Source organism: Gnatocerus cornutus, chromosome 5 (assembly GCF_029298725.1).
Source record: "Gnatocerus cornutus isolate USDA-ARS CGAHR chromosome 5, icGnaCorn1.1, whole genome shotgun sequence".
NCBI lineage: Eukaryota > Metazoa > Arthropoda > Insecta > Coleoptera > Tenebrionidae > Gnatocerus > Gnatocerus cornutus.
The window spans coordinates 18,654,834-18,666,178 of NC_142237.1; the positions used below are offsets into that span (position 1 = coordinate 18,654,834).

Below are 11,345 nucleotides of genomic sequence, written 5' to 3' on the forward strand. Positions count from 1 at the left end.
AAACAATTCGTGCTTAATATCTCGAAAACTATTCCAGATATTCGAATGCGGTTTGCGGCATCGTTTTTCTCGCGGTTTTTTACATAAGAAATAGTTTTTAGATTTTCCAATAATCGAAATTTGCAAATTTTCGCAAAAATTCTTGATTAAAAAACTATGCCAAACTTCTCAGATCGATATCTCGCTTATTTTTTAGAGTAAACTTGAGTTATTATACATCAGTGAACGCAGAATTTTACGCAGATTCCAAATCTGGGATTTAAATTCAGATACGACTGCAAATAACCGAGTTATGGCTGATTAAAATTTTGAAATGTTGATTTTCATTTTTCCTCATTTTTCATTATTTTTAAAGCTAAATATCTCGGAAACTATTTGAGATATTGAGATGCGGTTTGCGCCATTCTTTTTCTCGGTTCATTTTACATTAGAAAATGTTATCAAAAGCCCAAAATTCGATAGTCGATTTTTCGCGAAAAAAAAATCCGACTCAATCGTTAAAAAAATTTCATTTTTTTTATTTTTGGCCAAAACTCGTAAGCTATTTGTCCGATCGATCTCAAATTTAGCCAGTAGATAGATTTCGAGCTCCTCTTTCGACTGATGTATAATTCAAAGCTAATAAACGTCGTTTTCATTTTGAAAACATTGATTGAAAATCACCCTAAAATGACGTTCTCAAAACCGTTTTTGACCAATGCCTCGTTTATTTATTAAGCAAACTCAACAAATTTGGGTCTCATTTTACGCAGAATGTCACGCTGAATCCAAAAACATGAGAATTTTCAATTTTCGTCAACAAATAACTGAGTTATGGTCGTTTGAATTTTTGGGTTGTCGTCAGAGGGCCAAATTTTTGAAGGTTCCAAACAATTCGTGCTTAATATCTCGAAAACTATTCCAGATATTGGAATGCGGTTTGCGGCATCGTTTTTCTCGCGATTTTTTATATAAGAAAAAAGTCATAGATTTTTCAAAAGTCGAAATGTGCAAATTTTAAATGTCAAAGTTTTGATATCGACATCTCGCTTATTTTTTCTAGTAAACTTGAGTTATTATACATCAGTGTAATGCAGAATTTTCCGCAGATTCCAAATCTGGGATTTAAATTCAAAGTCGACAACAAATTTTACACAAACTTTACACAGAGTGATTTTTATGAACGCAGCCCTGTACTGTAGTCATAAATTTCGGTCCCTTTAGATGTCGTTTAATCCGTCGATTCTCCGTAATTCCTTTTGATTATTCCCTTTCGCGTTTTGTTGTAAACAGGATGCAGACAGCGCACAGGCATTTCTGCGACCCTGACCGCACGCCACTGCCCTCCCGTTATTGAACTTAGATAAAGTAATCGAAAAGATAAGATTCGGAGATAAGATTTAACGCTTATTTATTGATAAAAAGGTAAACAACCCTTGAATAACAACAAAAAGATTTTCTTCATTGTCCAAACTATTGTTAGCATGAACTTTGGTTTACGTATAAAAACGTTAGCGAAGTCCTAACGTTATCATGTAAATACCATTCATTTAAAATTAGTTGTCAGAACGAGTAATAGCAAAGTATCGCGGCACCGAAAGTGGGGTTGTAATTATACAAAATAACACTTCTTCTTTGAAGTTTTTTTATCCGTGTTCATTCGAAGTCCAACTGTCAAGGTAGGTTAACCTCACTTTGTTAATTTGTCATTTTGTCAAGGTTAAAAGTCATCATTTAATCAAATCTCACGAAAATCTTCCTTTGGAGCCCCAAAAAATTAACAGTAGGTAGTTTGCTCTATTTATCTGTGTTTATATAAACGTAAGAATTGAATTGACTGGGATTAGTTTATTTGTTGTAGGTTGTAAGAAATAGTCTCAAAAATGGACTTTTCTAAATTAAAACACTCACGACTTGTACATCTCTGTTTCGCCATCACCTTCTTCAGTTCTGGAGTCATCATCAATTTAATTCAGTGTTTCTTTTACTTGACACTAAGACCGTTCAATAAGAGACTCTACAGAAAGTTGAACTGGTACTTCTGTTTCACGATATACTCACGTAAGTCATTATATTGATAAATCACGTCTAAATTCGCCCCATAGAACTCGTTTTTCTGGGCGATTGGTGGTCAGGCTCCCGGATAAAATTCTACATTGATAAAGAAGAGTTTGATAAGTACTATGGTAAAGAACATGCATACTGCGTAATGAATCACACTTATGAAATAGACTGGCTGGTGGGCTGGATGATATGCGACCGAATTCATCTCTTAGGGGTAACATTTCATGGTGGAACCCCAAAATTCTAGTCTTTATTTTACAGAACTGTAAAGCCTACGCAAAGAAAGTCATACAGTACATCCCTGTACTGGGCTGGGGGTGGAAATGCTCCGAGTTTGTTTTCCTCGAGCGCTCCTTTGATAAAGATAAAGAGGTGATAAATTCACAAATCACGAAATTAGCAGAACATCCGGATCCTATGTGGGTAAGACAAACATATCCTGGTTGTTATCACAAATCAATATGATTTGTTTGTTTTGCGATAAGATTCCTTATCTAACACAATTTTTCGAATTAGGCAAAAATATGCTCGTGACCTTTACATTGTGTGATTAAATAACGGAATTTTAAAACAATTTTTACGTGGTGTCATCACTGTCTGCATTGTTTTACATGTTTGATAGACTCAGTAAACCTGAACTGAAGTTATCAGTTTCTATTTGAAGAAATTGAGAGCAATGAACGATTTTTATAGCGAGGAACAAAGTGATGTTTGATGCTTATCTTGAATTATTTGTTGTTTTTGTTTATTTTTTTTTGACAACACTTTGTTTTATGTTTTATGAAATTGTAAAAAAATATTGAAATCGTATAAATCTAGGTCAAAATAAAGTGCACGTTTATTGTCGTTGAAATACAGGGCAACTGTTAAAAGGACGTCATCATAATTATCATGTAATATAATTAATTAATGACAATTAACGACAATGTAGTCAATTAATGACTACAACAGGTAATTTGTGTCTACAACAAAAAGGTATTATGCAAATAATGGTACAAGAAATGTTTTTTTTTTTTATTTATTTTACCAGCAATAGTGTTTAGCCTACGGTAACAATGTTATTACGTCTACTTCGTTGTAGTTTAGTCACAGTTTACACAACTAAATGTTTGAATACCTAATCCACGTTTTTTATGTACGTCCGATACTGTACTCGTACTTAAAAAAAATATTTTACTTCCTTCTCTGTAATTTCGTACAATCTCTTTTCCCCGCAGCTGCTTCTTTTCCCCGAAGGCACAAGGTTCACCCCAGCCAAGCACAAAATCTCCGTCGAATTCGCCCGCCAAAAGAGCCTCCCCGAACTGAAGCACCATCTTCTTCCAAGAACTAAAGGTTTCCTCGCCAGTTTGCCCTCAATGAAGGGCAAAGTCCCCGCTCTCTTAAACATAGAAATATGTTTCGACGAAAAAGACCCTCACAAACCCACGATAAGAAATCTCTTGTTCGGAAAACCTGTGATTGCTCACATGTACATGAAGCGCATTCCTCTGGAAGAAGTGCCCGAGTCCGAACCTGAACAAGAAGAGTTTCTCCGAGAATTGTTCGTCCAGAAAGACAAACTTAGGGATAGTTTTATAAAAACTGGAGATTTTTTTGAGACTTCTGGGATTCCGAGACTGGAGCCGTTTGAGGTGGAGCGCAGGATCAACTCTGTGGTTAATATCGCCGTTTGGATAGTTCTGATTTGTTGTCCGATTGTTTATTATTTGATTAAGTTGCTGTTTAGTGGGGAGTTGTTGTACTTTTCCATTGGTGCTAGCATTATAGGAGCTTGTAAGTATTTTCTGGTTTTCACAAGAAACTGAAGAGTTGTGTTGCAGTTTACTTGCTGTTGAACAAAACCATTGGGATGTCCGAGATCAAAAAGGGATCCTCTTATGGAACGAATACTCCAAAGAAAAACGCATAAGTAGTGCTTTCGACGGTATTATTTTAAAATAAGACATTGCGTTGTTCGTGCCAAGCTCTTAGGCATTTTTTTTTAACCAACCTTAGCGTCTAACGCATAAACGCAACAGTTACTGAAGAGATTTAGCCAGCAAAAGAAGACTCATCTGTTTTATATTATTTCTTGTAAGACTCACATTGTAACAATAGGAGATTCATGTTCTAAATTATTAGAATTTTTTATGTATATTTGTTAATGTTATATAAATAGAAAATTTTAAAACGCATCAACTCGGAAGCGTCATTTTACTCAGCCTCATCATAAAGTCAAGCAAATGCATTTGTACTTTAATTTCTACAGCATTTTTCGTCACGTAAAATCCCGGAACTCCCGCCTGCTCCAGAACCTGTTGCTGATCAGCAACTTTTTGGTCCAACTGTAGAACCAGCCCCATATCAAACTGCTTTAACTGTTCTTTTTGCGCCACCATTAACTTTCTTAACGCCTCTACTTTCTGCTCAGAATCACCGCTGTACTGAGACAGCAGTTCGTGCTCCTCCACTAAAACTAAGAGTCAGTATGTGTCAGTACAGTGGGGCTATAAATACTCTTTTTGGAGTTCAGAAACTGGAGGCGCTGCTGGTACAAGTGCTGCTCCGTCACGTGCTGAATTTCCAACAGCCCTTTTACGATTTCGAAAACAGTGTCGTTGAGTAGACAATTGGCCAAGCTTGATAGGAGCTCGTAGGACAGCCGCATTTGGTACTTCCTACAAAATTACAATTGTTTGGTGTTTATTTTATATGACACCTACGCGGGGAGGTCTCTGGCCATGTTCTGGAGCTGCTCCAGGAGGAAGTACAGCTTCTTTTGTAGAATTTCAGGGGGGTCCATGATGGGGCCCAACGATTTGACGGAAGAATTATAGGTTATGTCACACGTGTCAAACTTTCCGTGCTTGTAAGTGTAAAACGCCCTTAGCTATCATCACAGGAATATCGTCTTCGCGTTAAAACACTGCGAAAGCCCATTTGCAGAGTGCAAAACTACCGAATTCTGCGAATTTTAGTTTGAAAGTATTGCGAGTAGTTCTAAAGTCTACCTACAAATCGTAGGTGCACTTCCGAGACAGAAGTGTCAAACTAGGTTATGTCATTGTTGTGATAATGAAAAGGAAAAGATTTCCACGGTAGTTTTTATGATTCACTTTATCACTTATCTGCTGCGGAATTCCATTATGCCCTAGTTTGTCATGTGGATCTCCATCGCTTTTCTCGTTGTCGCTCATTCGTAAGTAGCAATAAATTCCCGAAATTGGAAAAAATTGTGAATTCTAGGACAATGTCAGTGAGTGAAGACCCTTGTGATCTGCTTAGAAATAAATTGGCGAATTCCACGGCCGAGTTTGTATCCTGTGCCATTAATAATTCAAGGCCTGTAACACTTTGTTCAACATGTGTTGAGAGCTATTTAGATATTCTTGACACATATCAAAACATGACAAAGGTGAAGTTGTGTGCTGGTTATGCAGTAAATAAAGCTGTCTTTAGCTTGTAGATAATTCAACTCATTGTATTGATAGGTTTGTACATCTAGATAGATTAGAAATTGTAAATAGTCTCTACAGTAATAGCTACAGTTTGTGGAATGATGCAAAGTGCTACAGTGAGTTTTCAAATAATTGGCTTTTAGCTATTTAACTAAAATGTTTCAGTTTGTTTCGAGTCTGATAATGGTACACTAACTGCCAATAAATCTGACCAAGCAGAGAGATTTTATCAGTACTATGATAACTTCACTTCCTGTGTTACAGAATATAATGGCAGTGACACTACTTTGTGTACACACTGTATGAACAATTACACCACCCTGTATGAATATTATTATGAAATTAGTAACGAAAATGAGAGGATTGGTACCTGCATGGACATGGTTGACTTGGTATGGGACCATCACTGGTAACAAAGAACCTGAGAATATTTTACAGATGAACACAACAATGTCGTTTTGGAGCCAAAGATGCTGCAAGTACAGGAGACACCAAGAATATATTTTTATCGCTTCAACAATTGTCGTTTTAATCGCAACTTTGTGTTTCTACGTCCTCGCGCAGTTCTGTTCCGTTAGGAAAGCCCCAATGATACTTCATCGTAAGTTAGTTTTCCAACCCTTAATGTTGTGTACAAGGTTTTTTCCAGAACGCAGACTCGCGGAGTCCTTCAACCAAACAAGTGCTTTAGATGAATAAAAACAAGTGAAACTGTGATCCCTGTTCCATTTTACTATAATAAATATGTTATTTACATCACAGACACTCTATCACATAGAACGTTGGGATTTCTGTGCTCACAGATGGGGCACTCGTACTTGGAATCGGCAGTCTGGTTACCCTAAAATGATTTTTAAAACAGTATCTCGTGGTATTGTGCCTTACTTTTAAACACACGTAGCAAAAAATATGGGCACAACCCATATGATGGGGCAAAATGGGGTTTTCTCCACAATGGGCACATTTGGAATGCATTGTCATCACGCGGGAGTTCAGTACGACGTACGTTGGTCTCTTATGAAACGGATTGTATTGTCTCGCCATCCTTCGGATTTTGTGGTAATTAATGAGGGGTAAAATATGAATGAGAATGTCCTATAAAACTAGAGTAAAAAACTGTGTAGAAAAGACGTTTTCTCACTATGAATCCGTTCCATAGAAGCTCCCGCGCCATGTACTTTGATTCGAAGAACCTCGGGGAGCTCTCACTAGCGTACACTTGCTCGAGCCCCAAAATCCTTTCGATCAACAGCGGTTTGGCCCCTCTCCGCAAAAATATCGACATATTAATAAAATTCATCACAACTAGAATTGTCTGGAGCTTGAAAATGTACGTGTTGACTTTATGGGAGGGTTTCCACAATTCGAAGCGCGTTTTCACGTATTCGCAACAGTTCCCAAGTAAATAGAGCACCTTTTTAGTGTTTGAGATGTTGCGGTATTTGATTGAGAGGAGCTGCTGGCCGAAGGTACTCCCCCCTCGACAAACCGAGTTTCTCAGTAGTGCTAACCGAAGGATTAGGCCTAGTTCCGGCTCAAAGGGGGCCACAAACCCAGGCTGGAACCAACTCTGTATTGGGGTCTCCAACTGGGCTACTTACAGGGAGGAATCTACTCGTGTCGTGTATTATCTGCATTAGAGCCTTGTAGATTTCGTTGTCGAGGAAGATTGCGTTCATTTGGGTGACGCGTAATAAGTTGTCTTTCGACATTTTTCCAATTTGGGGCTGTGACAGAAGATATAACCTCAAATCTAACTTGGGGATTTCAGGGAATTTGTTTTTTGTACATTGACAGGTGAAAGATCTGTCATATCTGACACTTTTTTGACAGCGTTGGTTAACAATAATCGTTTTTTTGTGACGAAAATGAGTGAAATTCGTGGATTTTAGCCCCCAGAGTTTGCAGTAATTACCAGCGGGATGTCCTCCAAGAACAGCGTCTCCGTAGACGCCCGCCAGGAGCTCGCAGAGCTCGTCAAACGGAAGGCTGAAATTGGGGTAAGATTCTTTGTGTCCGCAGCCCGGTCATGATTAAATTCTTAGGACACGCTAGCGAATTTAGAAAGACAGATCTATGCGTTTGAGGGGTCATACTTGGAAGACACGCAGTTGTACGGTAACATAATCCGAGGTTGGGATCGCTATTTATCGAGCAATAAAACAACAAATTCGAAAGCTGATAAGCGGAATCGAAAGTTTAAAGAAGCAGAACGTTTATTTTCAAAGTCTTCAATTACTTCAATGGCTGTGAGTTGGTTTTATTGTAATGTTTTTGTTCTATCATGTCTATTTTAGGCTGTTAGCGGAATTGTTGATCAAAGCCAGGAGAAAAGTAAGAATAGTTATGACAAAAGTAATTTTGTGTAGATGTAGAGTAGTCGTAGCCCCACTTGTTCTAGAGAAATAGGAAGATTACCTCATGTAGATCTAGATGAGGTAACGTTTCGATTTTGTCTAGTTGTAACCACTCTTGTACCTTTTTTTCTGCTTGAGCAAGAAAGACGTTGTCAAAGTCTGTTCAGTGTGAATGAATCTTTAGATAGTATCACTAACAATTACGTTTTTTCGACAACCATGTTCACAATCTGAGGATCCCACGCTTTGTGTTGTAGTTAGTTGTACAATCAAATACCTTAACAGAAAAATTTCCAGTGATCGATTCCGAATTTTTTCAGCCGAGTGAATGATTGGCCTAGTTTTTCTGTGCAGGTATTAGACCCGATCGCTGTTTTTTCCAATTGATTATAGCGTTATTTTTTACCCGTAGTGGAACCTCATAGCGATACCGAATCTCAGACAAATGAAGATTCTAGTGATACTAACTTAGGTCCAAATTCAAATCACATAGATTCAGGGATGAAAAATGCGGGGAAACATTCTACAAATTCGCTCAACGGAGTTCAGAATGGGCTCGATCATCGTAACAGTCCTAATAGAGACATTTCTGCCAAGCAGAAAAGTTTTAGTGCGAGTGCCAAGAAAACGAATAACAAGAAAGCTAGACATAGATGACTTTGGTGTTGCGTGTTTACAGTTGAGATTTTGAGATGTGTTCAAGCATGTTTCATCGCTAATGTGTGTTTTTTGACTTGCAAATTTTCAATCAAGTACCTGCATTTTGGAAATTAACGGTTTTCTGATAAGTGTAATTTTAGTAATAAAAATGACAAACAAACAATTTCTTATTTTTCCCACATTGTTGATTCACTTAAAATTTAATCTTCTTAATCTTTCCGGTTTTAAAAGTCCCACTTTTCTTTATAAAAGCCAAAAATTTCAGAAAAATAAGAGTGAATCTAATTGATTCGATTTTTCTTATCTCTGATTAGACAAAAACAAGAGAACGTTTTCCTAAAGAGTCGGAAATCCGTCCAAGCGACATTCTTATGCAATGTAGATCGATCCTTTTTCCAGTTTTTTCATCTTCCTTATGCACTCAACAAGTTATATGAAATCGTGTTTACTTCCTAACGTTATCTCTTCGAAAAATATGCCTCAATAAAATAAAGTGTATTAATTGCAACTCGTTAATTAAGTAGCTATCACGTGGGTAGTGGAATTAATTAGAGTTATATAATGATCTAAATTAAACAGTCAGGATGTAAATCTCTCACGCCACGGAATTTCGAATTTTATCCTAATGAATTTTTTCACAACTTGAGATATTCAAATTCGCTTTCTTTTATCGCCTTTGGAATAATTCGAACGTGAAACGTTTGGTAGAAACTTGTAATTATAATGCACGCGCCGCGCCATTATGGGCAAAAATGTGACAGCTTTGGGTCACGTTTTATCATAATTATCTGCATTCTTAGCCCAACCTTCAAATAGGAAGTTAACTACATCCGATTTTAATTTATCTCTTGATTATGGATTACTTTCTATCACTTGCTGTTACGATTACGTATTTATGACTTCACTTTCTCCCATACAAAATTTTTAGATGTCATTAAACCATGGAAATGGATTTCCTATAATTAAAACTTCGAATTTTTCCACTATTTTATTCAACAACACCTCAAAATATTATCACAATCAGTTTGTACAAATACAAAATATAAGGGACTAGGATAGAGAAGAAGCTTCACCGGGCGGTCATCCCACGTGCGGCTTGGTGTTGTGGACTTGGGCATGGAATCCAGACTTCCAGTCAGCGAAGTACTTTACAGTTCTTACATTCCCGTCTTCCTCCAGGAGAGAATACTCCCCATTGACTTCATCCCCTTTTCGCTCTTCTCTGTGCCTCTTCACATCGCCCGTTTTATGGTCATTCACCGAGTACTCGAATTTGTAGTACGCATTCTTCTTGTGGTGATGATCGTGGTCGTGGTCATGGTCGTGTCCGTGATCAAGATCATGATTCGCCAAACCATGGTACTCTTGCCGGAACGACTGCTGGCTCGTCCCGGACCCATGATGGACAGATTGGCTCAGTTGCGAGCTGTGGTGGTCGTTTTGTTGGTACACTGTGGCACTACCATGGTGCCCTTGTTCTTGCAAGTGTGACCCGCGGTATCCATGCCCACCGCCGTGTTGTTCTTGCAAATGTTGCACGCCCAAATCCAGCTGAGGATGGTACGTCTGCCCGTGCTCCTGCAGAGGTAAATTCCCTATATGTGGTACCTGCAAATCCCGAATTACTCCAAATCCACCAAAAACCCTTTTTACCTTATCAGGACACCCCGTGAAGTGGCTCTGTTTGTAGCACTCGGGGGTGCACACCGGCACGTACACCACCCCATGTTTGGGGTGCCCGCCGAAGCAAGTTCGCGTGATGATTGCTAACACTAGGGTAATCTGCAACGAAAAATTATAGTACCTGACAGTGCTATAATGCGACTTACCAACGTCAGACTTGCCATCGCGTCAATTCTTCACTGATCTTGCGGCGAGATGCCGTTCTGCTTTTATACTACTGGAATTGCTTCATATTTTGAATCAAAAATGATCGATCAACTGGTTTGTTATCGTCGCTAATTGGTCGAGGAAAAGTAAAACGTGCCAGGTCCACTGGAAGCTGGCTATCTGCACTTGGGAGAAAGGTGTAATGATAACACAAACATCGCAGTAATTGCGGCAGTAATTCTTATCCAGTTCCGAATTAAAAAGAATTTGAAATTATAACATCGACGGATTTTAGCGATGAATTATTCATTGTTACGTGCCCGCGGATTTCACAGAGACACCCTGTATGTAACGACTTACACAAGCGTTTATTACTACCTGTACTTGCAGTGGTGTAGCCTATAAATTATCTTGCTTTAGAAACTGGAGTAATAACCAATTAAGCGACGACACATACCCAGGAAAATCGGAGGAAATAAACTAAAAAACAGTTTAGTATAAGTGAAAATAATCGCCGATGAAGAGTTGTGCTCTAAACTGGCAATAATTAATTTTTAATAGTTCGAGGTGAAAAAACCGGGCAATTTTAACCATTTTTGGGTGAATGTCCTCATTGTAAAAATCGAAAACAACTTCGCAAAATCGTTTCATAATTCTAATTTGTTCTGCATTTTTCCAGCGGGGTCAGGAAGTTCAAATAATGGGTGTAGGTAGAACGGCTGAATAATAGCTTGCCGGTTTTTGCTCCAATTATTGTAATTCGATTAAGACTAATTTAGAATTACCGGTTTGTAGGCTATATATAACTGCATTAAGTTACAAAAGGAACTATAATTATTCACTCTTAAAGGCGCTATAAATCTACGCCTTAAAAAATTTTGTAGGCGAAGTGAAAATGGTGTTTCCTAAATTTTCAAATCCATCATTTTTGACAAATGTAAGCGAAAAATTCATGCGCTGGAATGTGAATACTTTTTAATGCAATATTTTAATTTCTTTAAAATGTAATAAGTGA

The 11,345-nt window shown here is 37.9% G+C and overlaps 6 protein-coding genes across 12 annotated transcripts; 3 read left to right on the forward strand and 3 right to left on the reverse strand.

Moving 5' to 3' along the window:
* The first annotated feature begins 1,245 nt into the window (after positions 1-1,245).
* Positions 1,246-4,220, forward strand: LOC148175396 (1-acyl-sn-glycerol-3-phosphate acyltransferase delta-like). Of its 7 annotated transcripts, none has more exons than XM_088036444.1 (6): positions 1,246-1,404; positions 1,841-2,040; positions 2,085-2,257; positions 2,305-2,466; positions 3,261-3,819; positions 3,867-4,220. In XM_088036444.1, exons 2-6 carry the CDS (start codon positions 1,863-1,865, stop codon positions 3,953-3,955), a joined length of 1,161 nt encoding a protein of 386 aa, XP_087892570.1. In that variant the 5' UTR covers positions 1,246-1,404; positions 1,841-1,862; the 3' UTR covers positions 3,956-4,220. The 7 variants fall into 7 exon arrangements, with proteins under 7 accessions (XP_087892570.1, XP_087892565.1, XP_087892564.1 ...); XM_088036439.1 differs by lacking the exon at positions 1,246-1,404 and adding an exon at positions 1,415-1,658 and having other exon boundaries at positions 1,827-2,040; XM_088036438.1 differs by lacking the exon at positions 1,246-1,404 and adding an exon at positions 1,415-1,658.
* Positions 4,091-4,833, reverse strand: gdl (gonadal protein gdl). The gene is made up of 3 exons (XM_088036518.1): positions 4,749-4,833; positions 4,543-4,703; positions 4,091-4,495 (listed from the first exon to the last, which is right to left on the reverse strand). Exons 1-3 carry the CDS (start codon positions 4,826-4,828, stop codon positions 4,221-4,223), a joined length of 516 nt encoding a protein of 171 aa, XP_087892644.1. The 5' UTR covers positions 4,829-4,833; the 3' UTR covers positions 4,091-4,220.
* A 300-nt stretch (positions 4,834-5,133) lies between these two features.
* Positions 5,134-6,244, forward strand: LOC148175398 (osteopetrosis-associated transmembrane protein 1). The gene is made up of 6 exons (XM_088036484.1): positions 5,134-5,224; positions 5,272-5,440; positions 5,485-5,599; positions 5,649-5,875; positions 5,922-6,084; positions 6,133-6,244. The coding sequence occupies exons 1-6, from the start codon at positions 5,187-5,189 to the stop codon at positions 6,180-6,182; spliced, it is 762 nt and encodes a 253-aa protein (XP_087892610.1). The 5' UTR covers positions 5,134-5,186; the 3' UTR covers positions 6,183-6,244.
* On the reverse strand, positions 6,195-7,195 carry Pex2 (peroxisomal biogenesis factor 2). Its single transcript, XM_088036517.1, has 4 exons — positions 7,085-7,195; positions 6,625-7,041; positions 6,369-6,578; positions 6,195-6,324 (listed from the first exon to the last, which is right to left on the reverse strand). The coding sequence occupies exons 1-4, from the start codon at positions 7,193-7,195 to the stop codon at positions 6,235-6,237; spliced, it is 828 nt and encodes a 275-aa protein (XP_087892643.1). The 3' UTR covers positions 6,195-6,234.
* A 202-nt stretch (positions 7,196-7,397) lies between these two features.
* Eaf6 (chromatin modification-related protein EAF6/MEAF6) lies at positions 7,398-8,663 on the forward strand. The gene is made up of 4 exons (XM_088036506.1): positions 7,398-7,483; positions 7,529-7,732; positions 7,781-7,817; positions 8,253-8,663. Exons 1-4 carry the CDS (start codon positions 7,406-7,408, stop codon positions 8,495-8,497), a joined length of 564 nt encoding a protein of 187 aa, XP_087892632.1. The 5' UTR covers positions 7,398-7,405; the 3' UTR covers positions 8,498-8,663.
* An 826-nt stretch (positions 8,664-9,489) lies between these two features.
* Positions 9,490-11,300, reverse strand: LOC148175401 (uncharacterized). Its single transcript, XM_088036501.1, has 3 exons — positions 10,330-11,300; positions 10,154-10,282; positions 9,490-10,108 (listed from the first exon to the last, which is right to left on the reverse strand). Exons 1-3 carry the CDS (start codon positions 10,345-10,347, stop codon positions 9,581-9,583), a joined length of 675 nt encoding a protein of 224 aa, XP_087892627.1. The 5' UTR covers positions 10,348-11,300; the 3' UTR covers positions 9,490-9,580.
* Between the last annotated feature and the right edge of the window lie 45 nt (positions 11,301-11,345).